Source organism: Anopheles gambiae, chromosome 2, assembly GCF_943734735.2.
Source record: "Anopheles gambiae chromosome 2, idAnoGambNW_F1_1, whole genome shotgun sequence".
NCBI classification, from domain to species: Eukaryota; Metazoa; Arthropoda; class Insecta; order Diptera; family Culicidae; genus Anopheles; species Anopheles gambiae.
Genome location: NC_064601.1, coordinates 23,724,050 through 23,746,533, shown reverse-complemented (window position 1 = coordinate 23,746,533; position 22,484 = coordinate 23,724,050). Strand labels below are relative to the sequence as shown.

General features: G+C 50.4%; 1 protein-coding gene across 2 annotated transcripts in view; it reads right to left on the bottom strand.

The window, feature by feature from the left end:
* The window catches only part of LOC1273357 (B-cell lymphoma/leukemia 11B), a 66,337-nt gene extending 44,831 nt beyond the window's left edge, over positions 1–21,506 (bottom strand). The window contains exon 1 of one of the 2 annotated variants that reach the window (XM_061643034.1): positions 19,651–21,506. In XM_061643034.1, coding sequence (XP_061499018.1) covers positions 19,651–19,687 — 37 coding nt within the window. In that variant the 5' untranslated portion in view covers positions 19,688–21,506. The remainder of the gene's footprint in view (positions 1–19,650) is intronic. The other variant, XM_061643036.1, reaches the window with a different exon arrangement.
* Positions 21,507–22,484: the final 978 nt, after the last annotated feature.

Below are 22,484 nucleotides of genomic sequence, written 5' to 3'. Positions count from 1 at the left end.
CGTTAGCTTGCAATTGGCTTTGTGTTTTGCGTTACTAAACTAAAAAAAAAAAAACAGCTTTAAACAGCCCCTTTCAGTATGAAGCGCTTTAAAATCATCGATTTTTCAGCCTCAACGCGCGAAGACACAAGACGTGCCCCATCCCATTAGCATTGCTCACTCACAGGCACCACCACCGCTCTGTTGCGTTGTTGCCGGCGTGACGCGGAACGCAACACCACCACCGCGCGCACACAGAAACAAAGCGGCAGCTTTTCGTGAGTGCAAATTTTTCCGCGCGCGCGAACTTTTCTGTTCGCGGAATCATCATCATCATCATCATCATGATGATGATGTTTCAGGCAGTCGCGTCGCGGGGCACAAAGTTTTACTTTCCACGCGAACAGGGAAGAATATAAAAATAATCGTTTTGAAGTCCCAAAACCCTCTCCCCTCCGCTGGTGAGTATCCTTCGGTGGGCACTGTGACTGTGAGTACCTTTTGCTGTGTTCGTTGTTCCTTATTCAAAGAGGGCAACAAAAAAACGTAAACATTTGGGGAAAAGAAAAGAAGCGGCGAACAGTTTATGTATTCCGCTCGCGAGTGAATTCGCGGGTTGGCGCGCTCGTCTTGTGCTCGTCTTTTTTTTTCTTCTTTAAACTTGTGTGTTGCTTTCCTTGGCGGATCGCGCACGTGGCAAGTTTCGCGCGAAATGTTGTAAATTTAATTTTTGTCTCCTCTTTAGCACCCCGTCTCCTCGGGGCAGCCTCGTGCAATGGGGTGCCTCTCGGTGAGCACGTTTATGCACTTTTTCACCAGCCGCCAGATGGTGTCGGAACGATGCGTTTGGAATTTTTCCGACGTCAGTTTTAAAGTGTTCCCGGGCGTTGAAGTTCGTCGCTTCACTTTTGCTTTTCACCAGTTGAGTTAGACTTCTCTTGTGTGTATGTAAGTGTGTGTTTGATATTTTTCTTTGTCCTGGCAGGAACAGAGCGCGTCAGTGCGGTGAAATAAAGTGAAAGTGTAGAACACTTTCCCATCATCAACTGTTGCACCCGATCCGGCTTCAAGTTTCCCAAGCGAGGTACGGAAATGCACTTTCTTTTGAAGTTAATTTTGCAACAACCGTTGTTTACAACCGCACAGACGCGCGCGTTTGATCCGCAACGGCAACGGCAAAACGGGTTCCAAACATCCTGCTCACTTGTTTGGTTTCGGTTCTATCGATTCGGAGCAATAAATAGAGTACGGCTAGAAGACCGATTAAGAACCGACGCTCGATCCACCCGCGGTCTATGTGTGCGGGGCTCCTCTGTGCGTTTGTGGGCAAACATTCTCACGATTAATTTCACCAGATCGCCATTCGTTTTCCCTCTCCGCTTACACCATCTTCGCCCGTCTTCGCAAAACCCACCGCCGCTGCGCGGGATGCATCCCCTGATGTACTGTGCCGCGCAAGATGCTTCCTTCCCGATACGCCGCCGTAGCCTTGCGGTCTCGGAACCGCAGGCGAATACAGGCGGAGGAACATAAATTTAAATTAAATTCAATTGCACCGCATCGGAAGCTCGGATGCTCTCAACCGTCTGCTTCTCCCCTCCACTGTCTCCTTGAACGTTTTCCGATCCACGGTGTTCGATAACGATCGGCGCTCGACTGGTTAGAGCAAAAAGATGGACGATGATGGCGGCAGCAGCAGCAGCAGTAGCAGCAGCCCGGATCGGATTCGAATTATAGTAGCTCCGTTGTATCGAATCGCAATCGGAGTTTTGCAATCCATTCCGCTGTATCCGTACCTCACTCCGCACACATACAGGGAGAGATCTAGATCTAGTTGTTGCGAAGGAAGGATAGTGGCTTTTTCCTATTCTTCTGCACCGGCTAAGGTACAAAATCAATTTACTACTCGCCCGTTTTTTTTTTTTTTGTACTGTACACCCAGACGATTCGCAGCGGAAGATTGTTGTGCACCGCACCGTTATCAGTAGGAAGATGGAGACGGGACCGGATCGGGATCGGGTCGATCACAAAAGGAGCTTGATTTTGAAGGAAAGCAAACATAAATTGCACCCGAGAATTGGCCGCGACACACAGACATACAGAGAGAGAGACTCACTGGGGAGATCATAAATCTTGGCATTTGGTTGAGTGCAGCCGGGAGGACATTACCGGGTGATGAATGTTTCGCTTTGCGGGAATGGCTCGTGGGAATAGAACAGTGGGGGCTTATCATTAGCGAGCAAGATAGAAGAATCCTTTCCCAATGTGGTGGATTAAAACTTCAAAATAATACATAGAATTATTGCAAAAATACCATTTTTCAAACAAAACATGAAACTACTACTGGAGAAGGGTCAACGTTCGCTCTGAATGCTCGAGGACGCAAATGCATCGCAAACGCTCGGAGCACCTTGACCAGAAGACCAGCAACCGCAGCGAAGATAACCGATCTCCTCCCGTTCCAAATGTAAGCGCGGTGAATGTTAACTTCACGTTACCATCGATCGTAATCGCACAAATCGATTGGCCGAATGGTTTTGTGCAATGGTTTTTTGTGTGTGTGTGTGCCCTTTTGTGCTAAAGATCCCTTCGCTTGGGGGCATTTTTCCCAGAACCGCTTTCCAACGAACAGCAATCCTTAGCCCCCCAGAACATGACATCTTGGAAAAGTACGACTGGGGGGAGGAAAAAAATTGAACTCCAAATCGATTCCACCTGATCCCGTGCCGATGGCCGATGGTGCGCCGGTTTTGATTAGCCGGCAGCGGTAGCAACGGCCTCAAGGCATTTGTAGCAGGGCCCACTGCACTGTTGCGGTACGCGCATTAAGCATTGTGACTGGCCGGCGAAGACGAAGCCGTGGAAATTATGCAGTTTAAAATATTCAAATCGAGCGCAGCAGAGTGACTCTAGCAAGAAAGAAAAAAATACATCCCAAGATCGCTAGGTGAAGGAAAAATGCTTCCCCCTCTCAATCCCATCTCGGAAGCTAAAGACCTTTAAGGCCACTTTTTGCCCCACTCCCGATTGGACGATCAGTTTGGCAGAGCGAGCATTAAAGGATCGCGAATTTATCTTCCATTGCTCGAAGGGTTTTTTTTTGCTGTTGCGCTGTCCTCACCGCGCTATCCACTGTCCACAGAGGGAATGATAAGCATCTTGCGCTCCTCTAAGGGACGCGAACGCAGAAATATCAACCGGGAGTAAAAATCCGAGCACAAAAAATCCGAGGCAATACAAAAAAATGTACTGGCTCGATCGGGAAAGGGTTGTTTGCGCTGAAGATCGGTGCTGAGATGCAAATTGAGCAGTAATGCCAATGCAAACAGCAACGAGCAACCATTGCACTGGCACCGGCCACTGGCACAACTCTTCCTTTTTCTATCAATTTTCATATTTTCGGACCAAAACCGGGTCCCTCCCGGGTGACTGTTGAGAGTAGAGCGACGGGCCTCCCCGCTACTGGCAGGCCAATGATCTTGACCTTCGCGAGCGGCGGCAGCCTGCCTCGCTGAAGGCTTTGGAACTTAATTATCTTAATCTATCTTTATCCATCTCCAAAAGTCGCCTCCTCGGGTGACTCGCGACCCTTTCCGCTGCCGGCGGCGGCAAATCGGCCGTGTAGTAGTAGTAAGTAGTGCGCGAAAAATTGCTGCACATTGCATGCCCACCGATTGCAGTGGCAGCTCAGCAAGTAAGACATAAATTTTCCGTCCCCGCTCTGAAGCACTGTCACATTCATCTACATTTCAAACGGGGCGGCGCCGGCGGCGACTACGACAGCGACGACGGGCGACCGTATCGGACAAGCCAAGGCGGGGCGGCATGTGTGGACGAACTTGCAATGGCAGTTTATTTCTCTAATTGACCACGGAACGTCACATTCATCTCAATTTTACATGATAATCCCGGCCACTGTGTACGACGGCTAGAACGACGACGACGACGATTGAAGGGCTCGATGAAAACGTGCCGCACCCCTGGCCCTGGTCAGTGCGCCCACCGCATTTGGGCGGCAGCGTTTCGAATTCTGCCGATGGGCGCTTCTGGTGGGAACCGAAACCCGCGAAAAGACTTCATTTCCTCCGCATCTCGGCTTGCCCGATTGTCAATTTATGGAGCGACAGGAGGCGCGCTTCAGCGCAGGCCCCTCTGTGGCACTGGCTGGGGTGGATGGGTGGAAGGCACGATCTCTCACCATCACCAAGCGTCTTCGTCGCCAGTGGGCTGCTGCTGCTTTCCCAGCGTGGCGGCAGTCATAAAGCCCGTACGTGCAGGATCTTACCCGTATCAAGACACGGGTGTGGGAAACGAAATTACGACATCTCATTCCGTATGCAAACAATGTGCCACATGTGAGCGCATCTGCAGCCCCCAACTGCCCAACCGTGCCCATTTTCCGTTCACCCGTACCCCCGCGTACATGGGGCCACGCATGACCTTTGCAAATCACTCTTCCATCCATCCATCCAGCATGTTTGTGTGTGTGTGCGATGCTTTCGTGACTTTGGAGCTTATTAATTGCTAACCTCAGCAACCTGGCCGCTTCTTCTTGTTCTTCGCTTGCGTGCCAATTCTGCCCCCGAGCCGGAAGGGGAGGGGAAGGCCTTCTTCCCACAACCTTTCACGTCGGGGTCGGGGGATGCGTAAAAGAGGAACATCTGTCTAATCTAATTAAACCGATCTATGCACATTGCTCGCGCACGGAAGGGGGGGTGGAGAAAAGTGCATTCTAACGGTGCACACACACCTAACGGAAGCGAAAGCATGGTCTGCATGGTCGATGTCTTGTGAACCAAGGTCCCTAGGTCCGATGGGGGCGGTTCGCGCAGAAATGCGTGAGATGGAATTCGTTTATTTCCCACATGTGTGCAGCGAGCGACAAGCGACGCTTGCTGGGGATGATGGCATGTGAGTGTCTCTCTCTCTCTTTCCCTCTCATTCCCTCTTCCTAAGGACACACACACCTACGAGCGCACCTGTGCAACAGAAAGCATTCTCCCCCTGGTTCGTTGCTCCAGTTTCCTTTTCTCTTTCGAGCCCAAATCGGGAATTGATGAAGTGCACTTTTAATAATTATCTTAATCTCTTTCGGTTTCGCTGCGCTCGTGAGCAATGTGCCAGCGTTTGCAAAATGCAGTAGAGGAGACGGGAGACGGGCTTGAAAGTTGTGATGAATCTGTTGCAAGTGGGTTCGATTGTGAGGTTGCTCAAACCGAATGGTTGTGCTCGCACGTTCGTGTGCACGCAGTGTGTGTGTTGTGGGAAAACAGGGAGGAGGGCTTAGAGGGCTTTGGATTATGAATCGTGGCATGGGTGCCACTTTTTTTTTGTAATGGAAATTTTGACAGTTATGCTCACGCGAAGGTAAGCGAACGCAAGCTGACAAGTGATAGTGCACAGCTTTCTTCCAGTGGGACGCTACTTATATGCCTGTTTTGTTCAAACCGCTCTTTACGAGCCACCATTTTTTTTTGTTGCGGCTTTTCCTGTCCAATAGATTTTCCACCACCCTAAACACCGCTATTACACCGCTTTGGGAAGCATCTAAGCGCTTACTTTTAATTAAAAATCCCTTTTTTCAAGTGCATGCACGATGCACTCACGTTGAAAGCGTCCCTTTTTTTTTGGGTGTTCAGCGGTTAGACTCGGATGCAATTTTCTGGCAGCAAAGTTCCGAGAGGGTGCCCTCAGGTCAAAAAGCAACGGCAAAGGCCCTTGCACGCATCGTTCTCGGTTGTGGTAACCGCACACACACACACACAAAAACCCCATCACATTGACCGGTCAAGTGACAAAGGATTGATCAGATCACACTTTCTCAATTGGCACACACGAAAAAAACCCTCTCGAGTGGCTTCCGCAACCCTTCTGGGGCGGCAAGGTTGTTGAGATGATTATCCGCAGTGATGGGCAGATCGTTGCGTTTTACACGGTTCACTGAGAGTTGACGAGTGACGACTCATACCACCCGCTGCATCAACCCGCTGGTCAGATGTGATGGTCTATTTGTGTGTGAACAACAACGAAAACCCACCGTACGGAACACGCGAATCCCGCTCGACCTCAAACTTGTCGTTCAATCATGAGTTTTTTGTGTTAGTTACACACACACACACACACACACACACACACACACACACACACACACACACACACACACACACGCAAAAAAAGCAGTCCACGCCAAATGCGACAAAACCGACCGCGGTGTCCTTCCGTGAAAACGTGTTCCGTGTGCAGGACGAGAGTTTTCATTAAGGGCAGTTTTTTTTTGTGTGTGCTGTTGCTGCTTCCATTGACCTACCCCCTTGCTGGATGGGCTCGTTTGGACACACACACACACACACACCGTTGGTTGACAAGCGTTCCGCACCGATTCGCGCTGAAGCGCTGCTCTATTTTTGTCAATTTTCATACAACCGCAAAACCAATGTGACAGAGACCGCACGGCAGGGAGCGCACGGAAAGCCCGTGGAAAATAGTCACCAGTTCACCAGTGTCGCGCTAGGACAATTGGAAAGCGGGCGAGCTGCTTTTCGGCGCTGGTACACATCGGTTGGTTAACATTTTTGGCGTTTCGCATTGGAAGGACACTCCGAGCAGCTTATCAATCGGCATCATCATTCCGAACATCCGCTTGCCCTCGCCTCCCGCTCCGCGCGGTAGCCATGGTAGCAGCTGCATTGTGTTTGTCGCGAATTTTCGGTTCACTCTGCGGAGATAATGGGATAATGTTGGTTTGGCGTACTCCGGTTCGGTTCGAAAGGGTATTGTTGGGGAAGAGGGAAGTCGCAGAGGGCTAGCAAATGTGCATAGGCGCGCATCGACGGGTTTATTTTGTTTGTTTGTTGTTGTTGGATTGCCAATAAGTTTTAACTCGGCAGTACGTCGCGCAAATGAGCATCAGTGCCGCAATGGGACGAAAGAAAAAAACGCACCGATATGCTCACTGATTTCATGGGCAGACACGAATGCGAATGTTGGTAGAGTTTTAACGATGGCAGCATGTGTTTGGTTCGTGGAAACCTTCAGCCTGGATCATGAATTGAGTGGTCTGATTTTCGCAAACGTTTTTTTTCCTTTAATTAAGCTAACATTTTTTTAATAAGACTTACAAAGGCCGTTCCGTTGTTACAGCATTGATTGGCAGTTAGAGGCTTACCTGTGAGGAAAGAAAACGGAAAAGCATTTTAGAAATATTACAAAATTAAAAAATTGAAATGTTTCAACAAGCCAATGCTACCGCATAAGCGTCTTTTTGCAATGTAACGCAACTCAACCCGCCGAGTTGGCCAATTGCGGTGTAATTGATCGGAGTTTCGATGCAAACAAAAAAACCGGCTACTACGATCTGCCCCTTAGCAACATTACGCAACCTGGTGCCCGTGCGGTGGTGGTTTGTTTTTGCGCCTCCCCGTCCCGGCCAGCGGCAACAGGGTCACCAAGGCGGACTCTGCTGCGGTTTTGCGCACACAGAGCCGGGCCACCGGGTCTAAGATGCGCTACTCCAATTTCCACGGACATGGAGGCTTTTGCGTAACCTTCTCGAAAGTGGCACGCGCACATAGATAGTCGCCGCATGTGCCCCCGGCAGGTGCCATATCGATTACTACTGGTCGTCGGGAGTCCTTGCGTCGATCATTACGCGGTGGATTCCTGGTCACCACCAGACAAAACCTGCTTTCGCATGAAGTGAGGCCCAAACTTGGCGCCGCGAATAATCAAATAGTAAGCGCCTTCCCCATAAGAAACGTAAGATATTCGTATTGGGCTAGCTGTGCGGGGACGCAGAGGTTTGGCTGCCCGAATCGAGCGGCCCAAGCCATCAATCACTGTGTAGAGAGCGGCCCCCGGACCCAATCGCGACCGGTACACCATTTCTTTACGCAGCGAGCCAATCAAAAGCTTGCGCACGTTTTACTCGCACACACACACACGCACACACAAACACGTACACACGCAGTCGGCCCCGACCGAACTAGCTCGCGGGGTGGTGTTGCGCGCGTTTGTTTCTTTCGCTTTTTTTTCGGCCACCCGTGGAACATCGACGCAGTGGCGCAAAGCCTTGCGCGACACATTGCGCGTATCTACACGCATTTACGGTGTGCAAAGAAGAGAGAGAGAGAGAGAACAAAAAAGAGAGAGAGAGACAGCCACCATCAGCAGCACCAAGCGAGACCTAAGATCCAGGCGTTGATTTCCTTCTGCTTCGCGGGCAGTCGTGGCCACCAAACACCACAACCCACCAAATCATAAAGCGAGTATTCAAATTAGTCAGCAAACTGCGCGCTTCGTCGTCAACTCGCCGACTTCCCAGACGCCCATTGTTAACGCCCGGTGTCCGGTGGCATGTGTGTGTGTGTGTGTGAAGAACCGAGCAAAAACCCGCACTGAAGGACCTCGAAGTCCAACGACGGGCACACGGGCACAAAATTAGAAGGGGTGAACACAGTTTAATTCGCGCCTTTGAAAATGTGTGTGCCTGTGTGTGTGCTCGTGCAATTTTATGTAAATACATGACTCCAGTCTAACGCTAACAAGGCGTCAAACAATAAACAGCTCCGGCGAGACGTTGGACGAGGCGAACCACGGGCAAAAACGGTCCCGCATGTCGCAACGGTTTTGAAGGTGTGACCCGGAGGAATTAATTGGGCTGCCCTCTTTTGATCGGACATTTTGTACGCGCGTTACAATGCGGTGCGACATTACACACATGAGTCCATTACATCCAATCAGAGGCAAGGTGTCCAATATCACCGTCCGTCCGTGGGACTTATCAGCGACTGCACCGTAAAGGGGACAAAAGCCATATAGAGACGGTAAGATGATAAGAACTGTACCGGAGGCGAGAGCTGTTCGGTCGATTAAAAGTCCAATATTAGAATATCCTCCTGCTCGAAAGGGTTGTTCTCGTTTTATTGAAATATTTTGCTACCAAAATCACGTCCTTCTATACTCCTTCACCCCGCAGCAAAGGACTCATAAAAGCCAAAAGAACGTTCGCGTACACGTCCGAGGTTAGAAAATCTTTAGCAACCGATCGGGCAATTATTAGTTCCGGGCGCTTACCCGCCAGCAGCGGAGAAAAGGACATGATGCCGTCAAATTCGCGACCACATCACGGGATATTGTGCAGCAACATCAAAAAGACAACCGGGACAGTTTCGGGAAAATTTGCCATCGCATCTCCCTCTTCCGCGAAAACTTGAAAGGATTTGACGTCGACCAAACTCACTCGAAGGTAACTGGAGTAGAGCGCAATTTCCCAGCTCTCTCCCCATAGGTTTATGATTATAGGTTAGCGATGCTCCTTCCACGCATCCACGCCGGCTTGCCTTCTTTCAATGTGTTCCAATTTCTCATAACTGCAGCGGGGATGAACTCCGGTAACCTTCCCTTTTGGAGGGGTTCGAGAACAACGCGTTGGCCTGCAGCCGCTTGGCGACCGAGAAATGACCGAGAGCGCTGTGTACGACCGCTGTTCACGGATTGAACTAATAACTTGCGACGGTGCATCGGAAGCCCCGCAAAAATGCGCACAACGAAAGACTGCGTCGTGGTGATGCCCGTACCATTTTGTGCCTTAGAGGTGCTTCGACGGTGACCGAGAGAAGCTGAGCTGAATTTACATAAAATTAAACCCATTTCCACGCGTCGCAATTGCGTGCCGGCGGAAGCGCGTCTTCATCTTTCTAGTTGTCTGTGGTCGGGAGAGTTGGGCTGCGTTCCTCCAGAACGGTGCAACGCGCTGGCAAACTGTGATGCGTTGTATCGTGTGATTGAGGTTCACGTCCGGATGCGAAGGCAAGAAGTGGTATCGAATCGGTGTGTTCTTATAATTGCTAGATTTGATTAAAATGCTGAAGCGAACACAAGCTTCAGAAGCAGAGTATTGGAATATTAATCTACTAAAATATTGCCTGTTTTCTCAACCACTCGGTAGCACTATCGTTGGCACTACTTCCATGCTTCATGCTTGTATTGTGTCTACCTCTCGACCTCGGTGGTGTTCGCCTCAAGCTTCCCTTGGAAACTGGCAGCACAGCGAATCGAAACCTTTCTGGAGGTCAGTACACCAGTACATCACACAAACACACACACACACACACAACGGCAACGGACGATATTCCTAATGAAGCGGAAAATATTCACAGTTATTATGGGACGCGAGCGTAAGTCGCACCTGGCCACCGCCGCCGCCGAAGTGCCGTTTCTCCGGCTGCGGTTTGCGCCTGTGAGTGCGGGCCCGCCTGCACCGTCCGGAAGTAGCCGAAGCGTGAACAGCGTCGCGCACCATGCCAACGGGACAACGGGGCGGCCACGGCGACGCTGTAAATCGAACGTTCCGGCCACGGTCACGTGAATAAAGCAGAGAAAAACAAACCATCGTTCCACAGTGCGGAAAGGAACGGGCAGGCAGGTGAAGGATACGAAACGGTCCGTAAGGGGGGGAGTGGTGTGGGCAGCTGGCGGAGAGGTTGGCAAAGTAACCGGGTAGTGGACCCGAGGTCCGCTTGGTCGATATCGTTTTGGCCCCCCTTTTTTTTTTTGGACACCGCTTGGGCCTGTCAACCAAGACCTGATGCAGAAGTGAGGCGCTAAAGTTCCACCCGGTTCGGTCAGGTTTGGTTTCAAATGTGTTTTGGGAAGGCGGTTGAGAGAGAAAGAGAGTGTTTCTTTCAAAATTGTGATGAAAAGGTTGTTTGCAAAATTCAAGTTATTTAAAAACTTTAACATTATTCTGTCTTAAGTGCGTGCTACCTTATGTTGATTCAATATTCGTATTGGAAAACAAAAACAGGGCAGTCCCTTCTTGGTTATAGTTTTTTGTTTAATTCCGCTCTTCACGCTTGATTTGGCACTGGCCAAGCGAATGACCGGTAGAATAAATAGAGCACGTCAAAGAATGGAACGATGTGTACTACTTCAGCCGTGCCGTGCGTTCCCCCTTTGGATCCCTTGGTTTTCTGCTTCTGCTGACACTTTCCGTCCCGCATCTTTCCTTCCATTGTTTTGAGTGCCACCAACACCGGGCGGAAGTATCGGGCATCGTCTTGCTAGTCAATCCCGCCGACAGTTTACGATCGCGCAGATTTGAAGCTTAAACGCACGCGCCCTTTACCCCGCTGGAGGTCCATCTGTGGCCCAGCTTTGTTTGTGAAAAATTTATGACCCATCCGAAGCCTCCCCCTCCCCCCATCCCCGCGTCCCGTTTGACCCAAGGTGTGCAATTAGATTGCCCCACTCGTAGGTGATCGTTTGGAGTTGCGTCGTGTGGGCGCTGGATCGTTTCGCATCAAAACCCCAAACAATACCAATAATGATGATCCCATCCAATGGCGTTTCAATCTTCCCTTTCTGGTCGACGACGAGACCACTCCTCGGGCCGGGGGGGGTGCCGTACCGAAAAAGGAAAAAAATATAAAATGCTCAGCAAAAATGCTTGAAATTGAAGAACCGTTCCCCAACCGGAGAAAAAAAAAAACAAAACAAAACGATAAACGGCCTGGCCGTGGCGAGGGAGAAATAATAATCGGGCCCCACTGTGTGTGTGAGCGTCGTGTTGCTGAAGAATGCCGCCCGTTGTATTGCGCGATTGCGCGCGAATGAAATTAAACAAACCGCGACAACTCGCGGACTAAGCGCGACAAGAGCCGCGTACGATAAAACAAAACACAAAAATAAAAGCAACAAAGAATCGACCCCACCGGTTTGGCACACCAGGCTGGGCAGGGTTCAGAAAATGAGAACACACCGTGCATACCGGGCGGGTTCCGTTCCGGGGCAATATGGGAGCGCCAACAGTTTAGCGATAAGCGCAACGGCCTGAGGGACCGCGCATGAAGGAAAGGAGCATGAACAGAAGAAAAAAACAAGGCCGCCAAGACATCGAACACCGTTGGCAAGTGGTCATAAAGTGAGGCCGGAAGAGAGGAGAACCTCTTCCTTTCGTTGCACCCAACCATCCCTCGCACGACGGGGAACGAGGCCAATTCGTGCTTATTTTCTCCCTTGCTGTTGGTGGTGGTGGTGGTGGTGGTGCGTTGGACCATTTTTCTTTTCGGTCGGTCGTTCGTTTTGGACAACACGCAACACACACAGGGCGCACCACGTCAACGCGTCGGCGTGTTTCGTTTGTTTTGTAATTAAACCAATATTTGCTCATTACCTGCGCCCCGGGCTTGGACTTGCGCGAGGCCCCCCAAAAAAAAGAACCTGACCCGCAACAAGAACGGGCGGCGTTGTCCGTCAACTGCGCTGCGCTTGTTCTAGCTCTTCCGAGTTCTCGATGTGAGCCTCTGCTGGTCCACGTGTTTTGACAGCTTGGCTAATGCGCGTGCACGATGGCGATGACGCAAGTGGCGTACACTCCGAGCGACACAAAGCAGTTGGTCAAATTATTACCGGACTTTATCGTAGCAACATTTGTAAGCACAACTTCAGCATCGAGCTAGTTTGTGGAGTAGTGTGCAGAAGGGTTCACCGAAAATGTTGTCCCGAAAAACGGTGACAAACTCCGGCACACCAAGAGGCACACTACGAGCCTGGAGGAAGGGGAACAAACGAGCACAACCAATTGCTGACAACAACGAGGTCAGCCAGGTGACGGGTGAAGACGATTATGACAAAAGCACATTCACGTTGCCCTGTACTCCAAAGCCCCGTGTACAGAGCACACAAACGGAAACACACACACACACATAGACGCCCGCACGCTCTTAAAGTACAAACTAAAGTAGGTCACAGATTCTTGTTTTTTTGCCTAACGATTTTTGCACGACTGTTGATGGTGTTGCACAGTGCCGATAGATACCGGAGGACCTACCCAGAAGGGGTGAGCATTCAACAAACGCACACACACATACACACAATCGCATACACACTGGATTACGGTGACATCGGAACCAATCTCCCCGGGGCTGAGTCAGCGCGCCCAGCGCGATACTGACGAGGGCAAAGGGACTTTTGCTATCATCTAGCATATTGACTTCGATTTGCGCGATGTCAGCAACAAAACTAGAAACTGTGAGTCAATCACAACTGGTTAGAACGTCGCTTCTTGTCTGTACGTGTACGTACTCTGGAACGCAAAACAGTAACAAGTCGCACTGCAAAGGGAACCAGCTTCCAATCAAGCGCGCGATCGCGATTGTTTGCGACAAGTCATGAGTAACTCCGGCACTTAACTCTCAACCGTATCTTCATCAATGAGTAATCATCGCCCTTCCCCTTGCTGGCGCTTGGACGTACACAAACACCGTCATCACTGTCCCTGCCCCGCGGAGGAGATAATTTCGGTCCAAAATTGCACCCAAACATTGCAGCGCGTCATACAGCTAGAACCCCTTGCAGAACGCTACCTTTTGCACCCTGACCCTGGGCCGACCGGGCTCGGGAAAGGGATTTACGCGTGGTATCCGCGGGCGCTCTGGGCCGACTAACTCCCGACTTCCCAGCCGGCCCGACAAAGACCCCTCCCCCCCCTTCCGTATGCTCGGCGACTTAATTATCGTTATTAGCCTTTGGCGGTGCTTACCCAACCCCGATCGGTGCGTTTAATTACTCTGAATGATTTCATCAATCAACCAGCGAATCAATCGATGAGTGCAGTTCATGCTGCCGTTGACGGTGTTTTCTGGTGCACCGGGTGCATGAGAATGTATCACTTGCATCGGTGCTGCAATTTGCATGCATGTGCGGCTTGCGGATGACGCATCTTTTCGGTCGGTGAAGGGCGACCGTACTTGCTGGAGCGCTATAGTTGGCAGCGTTTGAACGATGAGGGTTTGATCCTTCGCGAGCGTCCAGTACGGCTCATCATTATCCGCCCCAAAACGCCCAGAAACTACGAGGGTCGACAGTGCGGTCAAAAAGTCACCACCATCCCAGCAATACAAACATCCCGGGAGCATGAACAAAAACCCGCGAAACAGCGATCTGGCGCGATCAAAACATCCGCGAACCCGCCGTTGTGCCGTTTGGACCGTTTCTGTCCATTGTCCGCGCGGTACGCAAACAGATTGAATTACACCGCGAATTATATCACGGCGCAGCAAAAGGGACCGCATTGGACCTGCGGACCGCGTCCAATGCAACGGGCGACGGGACGTGGAAAAATCGGGTATCAAAAGGGAATCGAAAAATCCACAAACGAAAAAAAAAACCGGCACCGGCCCTTCCTTTTTCCTGAAGGGTCGCGCACTACAAGACGCTCATCGTCTTCACCGGCCGGGCCCGCCGGGACATACACGCGGACAAGGGGACAAAGGGGGAAAAAGTCAATGTAAAGCAATGCGAACAACGAAAACACACGACACGGGCGAGGTAAATCTTGACCTCAAATTAAGCAAAGGTCGCCTTTCGGGCTGACACAAAAATCACTTCATTCATATTCACATGCACTCTTCCGGTCGGGCTGGCCGGGCCGGGCCGGCCCGGTTCAGGACCCGATTGTCTCGATCTTCGAAAGGGGCATGTGTATGTATAATTATTTCATCATCCCTCCCTTTTGGTTTGTTGCGCTGGTTCGCTTTCGTGCGCGGAACGGTTTGACGGGATTTTGGTCAGCTTGACTTGGTGTTTTATTGCCGTGCGTTCTGTGCTGTGCTTAATCGTTGCGCTTAACGTTCTGCTGGCCCTCCGATCCATCCTTCGGGCCTTTGTGCTGCTGGGCCCGCTGCCTCGAAACGGAACGAAGGAACAATGATGAATGTACCGCGGCAGCGGGAGCTGTGCAGGAAGGATTAACGATCAAACTGGACCAACGCAAGGCACGGCACGGCCGATGATCGATGGCGATTAAAACTTTGCGCTTTGTATGAATGCCTCCCTGCGTATGAATTGTATGACGATGATGAGGGAACAAAAAAACAACAAACATCGCAGCATAATTTCCCCCATTTTAATAGCACAATTAGCGTGAGCCATTTCCACAATAATTGAGGCTCCCACGAACGATTGGCCGTTTGCGGATTTCCCCCCGTTCGTTCTAGGAAGAAAAGGACACGAATCGCCAAACAACAAAGGAAGTGTGTGGGTATGGGGCTTTTGTTTAGCGCTGCTGCCACACAATCAGAGCAGATGCAAGCGCAGCTCCTTGCCGATCACGGGAGGGGGTTCGAGCAAAGAAGAGGAAGGCACATCAAGTGGTCAATTTGGTTGGTTAAGCGCACGGTTGCAGGACGACCACTGCTGACCACCGGAACTCGAAGCACCGCCGCGGAGTGCGTGTCTCGAGCATGCTGCTTGTTTGCTGGAGTGTGATTTGAAGAAATTGATTGAATGAATGTGGGACTTCCGGTGCGGCGCGGAATGCGAGGAATGTGTGCGCACTCCGGCAGTGTTTGCCCTCAAAGCGTGGGAATCAAATTCCGAACACAACTCCACGGGCAGGCACGGAATCGGCACGGAATGTGATGAGATGTTATCAGTTAGTGTGCTAGAAGTACCCAGGCACAAGATTCTTTCGTTGGGAATTTTCATTGGGATCATTGGGGGTTAGGGGAGGGTAAAAACAACCAACAAACTGTCCTCCTTCTTCAGGTTGCCAAGCCAAGCGGAAGGGAATAAACAATCGGCTAGGACCATTTTAGTGGACGACGCCGACGACACGGAAGGACACGTCACTCGGCGACGCCCGCAATGGTTCGTTGGTTTGTTGATCGCTGCCTGCTTGGTTTGGGGCTTGGTTCGCATCCAGCTGGACCTGCTCCCTCGCATTTGCTTTCTTTCTATTTAATCGATACCAGCAACCAAACAAACAACACACAACACAGTTCTCCAACCCCCCAACAACCCGCAGGTCCCCGCCTCCGGCCAATCAAACCACATGAAGCACATCCAACAGGACAGCAGACGGGGCTATGGGATGGTGGAGTGCGAGTGGGACAGCCAGTGAGACCGAAACCAGCAACAAAAAAAGGGGAACGATGACCGGGTCTGCAGTAGACGAAGTCCTTCCATGTGCTCCCAACCCCTCCCCAATTTGTGTAGGGTTGTGGAGGTGCGCTCGGGTGGCCATCACCAGCAGGTCCGTGACAGAAGAGCGACACGGGACGGGACGCAAACAACTGCGCGCACTCGGACGACGCGCACACACTTCAATGGATGGCCACCGCCATGGACATGGAGCACCGGTAAAGGATCAGAAAAAAAAACACCAACACTAACACGAACACACACACTTCTTCTTTTTCATCTTCATCTCAAGCCTTCTTTCTGTCTCTCCTGTTCGGCCATTTCAGCCAAAAGGTGAACGTATGTATGTGTGTGTATGTTGGGGGTAATCTTGGCAATCCAAAGTCCAATCAGGCCGTCCGTGTGGTGGTCGGAAAAGTTTTGCCCGATACATGTACATGTTGGCACAGTATATGCTCTCCTCCCGACCCCCCCCCCCCCCCCCCCTCCGGCGATGTCCTCTGTGTGGTTTGGACTGTGGCGTGGCACCCCTTGGTTGTGCCAAAGTCCTTGATTGGACGGACACACAAATTGGCTCACACATTGGGGGACGTGGTGGTGTGGGGGGCGCTACTGCCATGGCGATGTCCACACGGGCAGCGGGTACGTGACCGTAACACACCGCTCGTCAGGAGACGAGCACCCCCTTCCCCAGTTGTGTCCTGATCGGATAAATTGTATTACAAGAATCGATCAAACTTTGCCCCAGCGCAGAGGAGCTACAGCGTGGGGAGTGAGAAACTGACTCGTTCTGACCAATTTGCTCCCTGCACGCTGTCCAACTGCAAAAACCCGTACACGCCAGTGCGGTTGGCAGAGTTGTTTGGGTTGGGGAACGAAGCAAGAAAATAAAGAAGGACGCTTCGACCCGAAGATGGCGTGTGCCCCAAGCGATTGACCTGAGCACGGGTTTTGCACGTCGGGTCGGGTCACGAATCTTGGGAATCGATCGAAGCAAATAATAACAATAAAAAAAAACAGCCAACGACAACGACAGAAGCGACTCCTTTTCTGGCGGGGGCAGCAAACATTTTCCGCAGGCGCCAATGACGCTGCGGCGATCGTAAAACAACCGGGAAAACGGCTGACTGCAGAAAACAGAGCCTTTTTGGCGCGTCGAGAGCGGGAGAGAGTTCGGTGGGGTGGGTGCAATGAAGGGATACAAAAAAAAATGGGAAACAGTTGTGCGCACCACATACGCAAACCGCGGTACACGTGCAACGGCGCACTTTGAAGCTTAAAGTGTATGTGTGTGTATGCGTGTGTAAAGACTGTGTTCTGAGTGAGCAAAAATGATTCTCGGGACCACACAATGCGCCTTTTGTGAGCGCTAGAACCTGTTTTCGACTGGGTTCAAGCACCTTTCACGGGTGGTCCAACATCTTCCAGGACCTTCTTATCAGGAGTCAAGCAACCAACCAACCAACCACAGAAAGGTGAACGATCTGCAAGGATAGTTTTTACACCGTTTCTGGGTGGTCCCTCGGGGAAGCCTGCGTTATCTCGACCGTTACTATCAGCTTGCCGTGTAACAAAACGTGTTAACAGAAGCTTCCGATTTGGAAGCTGTCCCAAAAACTGGAAACAAAAACCTTCAAACGGAAAGAATTGAATTGTTCATTTGTGTCAACAGCTCTATTCGGTGGCTGTGTGTCCAACACGCGCGCTCCAACAAAGCCCAAGATGCCCAATGTGTAACACCTTCAGGGTCGGTTACGGATCCGGACGGTGACGCACAGAAAACAAAGTCCGTACCCTGTTTGGACAGTCCAGTAGCAATTCCACGGTTATATTAAGAACGCGCAGTACGCAAATGATAGCGCAACTTGTGCAAACAGCACACACACACTCACAGAAAGTCGCGCGTGGAAAACTTTCAATCCCATGGGCACGAAAACTTGGACGCTGCTAGGGAACGGGGATCTCCATCGTCAAACAGCAACAGAAGAAGAGGGGAAAAAAGAAGGAATAATCGAAGACACAAAACATCGAGATGATGCGTTATTTGCTTAGAAACGTGTTGCAGTAGGCTGTGGCTTGGGAAAGGCTCGTGTCGTCTCCTGCTTTGGGGCCTGAACAAACTGTGATTTACGTCAATTGGGAGCTGTTTGCCAACTACATGACGCCCAAACACAGTGGTCTTGTTGATACAGCATCAAGGATTCTAGACTCACATGTACGTGCGCACTGGGGGGGGGGGGGGGGGGGGGCGATAAAAATCCCGCTGCTGCTCCAACTGCAAAAACAACAACACATTACGCAGATGCATCGAACTGACACTGTGGCTTCGTTTCGGTTCCAGAAACGTTGTGTTCGTTCCAGAACTATACCAGCCATACACGGTCCAAATTAAAGCTCTTTTTTAAGAATTTGTAAAGAACCTAAACAATACACTATTGCACAAGGCTATGCACAAGGGATTTAAATGCTGTGTGATGTGTTTATTATACAAAAGAAACGCCATCTCTTGACAGTGTGTTGACCACTGCGTATGAAGACATTTGCTTTGAATGGTCAAGATATCCCGCGAACCACAAAACCCGGTAACCATCTGGCCAAAAAGAACAAATCCCCTTTTCAAAGCGAAAGGGGTTATGGGTCATTGGACAGGACCTTTCATTGTGGTTACGCTTACAAAAGGGGATTGACTTTGTACAACCATTGCCCCAGTTGCCACTGCATGTCCATCATAAACAAGGTGTGCCTATTCAAATTTTCATAAATTGCTCCTATCAAGGTGCAGCAGCGTAACGCCACAAACGGGAAGTGTCTTCAGAAGAGTGTGTCTTGAGTTGAGAACATTATGCACAAGCAGCTTACAACAGCATGGGTAGGGTTTCACCAGAATGGGGTGCCGACTGACCGACGGTCATTTCCGGTCGGATACCTTCGGATACTGCAAAGTATGCGAAAGGGCAGCAATGAAGAAGGCGATTGGAAAGGGTAAGAAAATGTACATAAACCCTTTATTCCGGGGTTTGATCCGGGCAGGTTTTTTTGTGTGTGTGTGTAAGCACTCGCTCTGCTCGCGTGCCACGAATTAACGGATATTGTGGCTAGAAGTGACCCCTTAGGGTTACGCATCATCGAGCCTGCACAAAGCTAATAATGGCTTTATTTGGTTGATTGAACCTGTGTTTTATTTCTTCTGTTGTGCGCAACAAAACAGAATTGGACGATGAAAGGGCTTCAACTTTTCTTCCAATTTTTTTACAATATTATCTGATTTAAATAAAATTTTATGTCTTCAAATGACATGTGCAAGAGAAAGCTTCTGAAAAATCCTACACATTACACTCACGCACATACATCACGCATTGACACATCTTCACCAAACTCATCTCACTCGACCCCATTTGAAGCGATATCTGCGAGAAACTTCTCCAACTATGTGCTCCTTTCAACCTTCCCGAACCTTCTAACCACTTCCGCCCCAGGGCCATATTAATTACCCTATCACTCAAACTTCAGCACTATAATCCGGCTCGTGTAATCTCACACATGCCCAGCTAGTGCTGCCCAGGCAGCAGCAGCACCACCGAATATCCCCAGGCCGAGGCTTCGATACGTTCGTCCAGTCCCAAGGAACAGGGAACACACTGACGGTACGGTTAGTTGTTTAAAAATTCGTCGCCCACTCGTGGCCTGTCCCAAGCCCAACAATCCCTTTAACCGAGTGGAACTAAGCATGAGTGAACCATCGATAAATACCTTGTGCGATTCGAACTGCTGGCATTTTGATTCTCATTTTGGAGATCGTGATGTCGGGTGTTGGGCGGTCGATTCCAGCAAAGGCCGGCAGGCCCGTTTTGACGCACTGTTAATCGTGTTACACCAAACACTGATACACTTTCGAGATGCACTGCTGTTGTTTGTACGCTCAGTTTCTTCACCGTAAATCATGAACAAACTTTTCTTTATTATTATTACTATTTTGCACTCATCTAGCAGAGCTTTTTTGGAGGGAATTCAAAAATTGCCCTTTTAACTTTCATGTAGCTTTCCACTTTGCACACGTACACTCACTTGCACACATTCAGTACTGTTTTGTTTTTGCTTTTTTCCACACGTTTCCTGTTGTTTTAAAACGTACACTCCAACAGCGAATGATTCCTTGTTGCACCTGTTTTTGTCTTTGACGAACGAACGAATTGGATTATTCTCAGTTCGCACTCATTCATTAATTAGCATACTCCTTTTCCTTCGCAAACGAATTGCACGCAGGAAGACAAACAAAGTAATTCACCAATTTCTTTTTTTTTTAGAAAACACCATCAAACACCGATCCTTCAACGGAGGAAAGGACAAGAAAGGGCGCGAGTTTGTTGTGGATCCTTTTTTTCTCCTCCTTTTTATCGTCGCCTTCCCTGTTGAACGGTGTCTGTCTCGCTGTCACTGGCGCAGCGGTTTGCGGCAGAAAGCACGGCGCGAGTGTAAAATACGCCTGTAAAGTACAAAGCGCGCGCCCGCGAGAATAAACGAGGTGGCGCGTACCGGTGGCTGACGACTGGTCCATTCACCAAAACTGCTTCCTTGTTATCCTCGTTCTGTTTGGCCCGGTGCTTTCACCGGCTGATTCACAACATTATCATAATGTTTTCGCGGTCGTTTAAAGAAGCAGCACACCGACACTGCTGTACTGCTGGTTTGTTTTGACTTCACTCACGGTCACACATTTCAAACAGTTCACACAAAAAATATTTAAAATCAGACAATTTTTTCTTATCTTTTTCGACAGTCTATTAAACACTTGTACACTTTATGCACTTAATTTTTTTACGATACACAGCTTCTTACAAAATAAGATTCTAAATAATTTTGATTTAGTTGTTTATTGCAAACATTCCCGGGTGGTGTTTTGATTTGTTGTGTTTCACCGCTGCTATTCCGCTCTATTTATTCGTTCTTCCTTTGTCAGGTGTTTTCCTCTACTGTTTACTTGCTTCACTTGCACAATTATTGTTTACATGTTTTTTGTTTTGTATTTCTTGTTCCTCTTTTCTGCAACTTTCTTCTTTTTTTTCTTGTGTTCACTGTTCAACAGTTTGCTTTGCCTTCTTGCAGCTTCTTCCTTTGCATCTTCACTTCACAAACACAGAGCGTATGTATCCTTTCGCGCTGCGCTGGACTCTTTGGTCAGGCAAGCTCATGCAACAACACCCGCGACCGTGCGCGCGTACACGTAACGAACCGGCCCGCAGGAAACTGGCTGACAGACTGACTGCTCACTCCGGCCGGCCACTCTCTACGGCCCAGCCTACGACAAGGGCAGCGCGACGCGCGAGCTGTGCGTGTGTTGCGCTTCCCCCAAAACGGCGTGCGAAGAAGTAACATATACGCGCGCGCGCATACACACCACACACCACACCGCGACCGTAAAGCGACGAGAATTTATTGTGCCGTGCTGGTGTAGCTGCTAATGCTGCTAATGCTGCTGCTGCTGCTGCTGGTTGCGGTGCTGCTTAGACGCATCGACGACCGACGGTTGGACATCCTCACTTCGCGACAGTCCGTTTGCATCTAATGTCTGGCAGCGTACGGTCGTTATATCACCGCCCTTGCCTTTTAGTACAGACCGTCCGCCGCACCGACTCACTGCACTGCGACCGACCGACCAGGCCAGCCGACCAAGCCAACCCCTGCCCTGCCTGTGCGAGGGGGTTGTTGTTGCGAGCGCAGCAGCGGAAGAGGGCCGGCGACGCAAGGGCGACCGCGACAACGCTGAAGACGCCGAAGCACACACACACACACACATACAGCCGAGGGTGGTGGGACGGAAAAACAACGGCCGGCCACACTCAACCCCAGGCCTGTCCTGTTTTGCTCGCTGTGTTTGTATGTGTATGTGTCGAGTGTCTTTTTCTCTCGCGCGCGCGAGCACTGCTTGTGTTCCCGCTCGCGCCCATTGCGCAAAGGGCGCGAGGGTTGCCGCGGTGGACCAAGGAGACGCGGGTGGTGGCGATGTGTGTTTAGTGTGTGCGTCCGTTGTCTCTTTGCCCGTGTGGGCTTTCCAGCATCTCTGCTGGTTGTTTTTACTACAGTGCGGCGGCGAAGGAGAAACTCCGCCAGCCCGCGATGCAAATGAGAGTGAGTGCCCGCGACAGAGCGAGAGAGAGAGAGAGAGAGAGAGAGAGAGAGAGAGAGAGAGAGAGAGAGAGAGAGAGAGAAAGAGCGAACACGGGTGCGAGTTTGTATGTGTGTGGGACTCGAGCGCAGCATCCCGAGTTCGAATGTGTTGCGCTTGCTGTTGAAAAGTGAGTGGAAAACGGCGGGCCCCGATTTTCCCTCCTTCCTTCTACTTGCGAAGGCTTTCCCGTTCACACACGCTTCACAGTGTTTTCTTTTCCCCTTTTTTCTACCATTTCTGAGGAGGAAATATGAGTGTGTACAGCACACATGCGTGTACGCTGCCGTACGCGAATGTCCAGCCGTTTTTCCGCTATCCTTTTCCTTCAAACACATTAAAATCCGAAAGCCAAAAAGGGACCCTAGAGCCGTACCGCGCTGTGGTGGACGTCAACCCCTCTATTTCAGCTTTCATACCA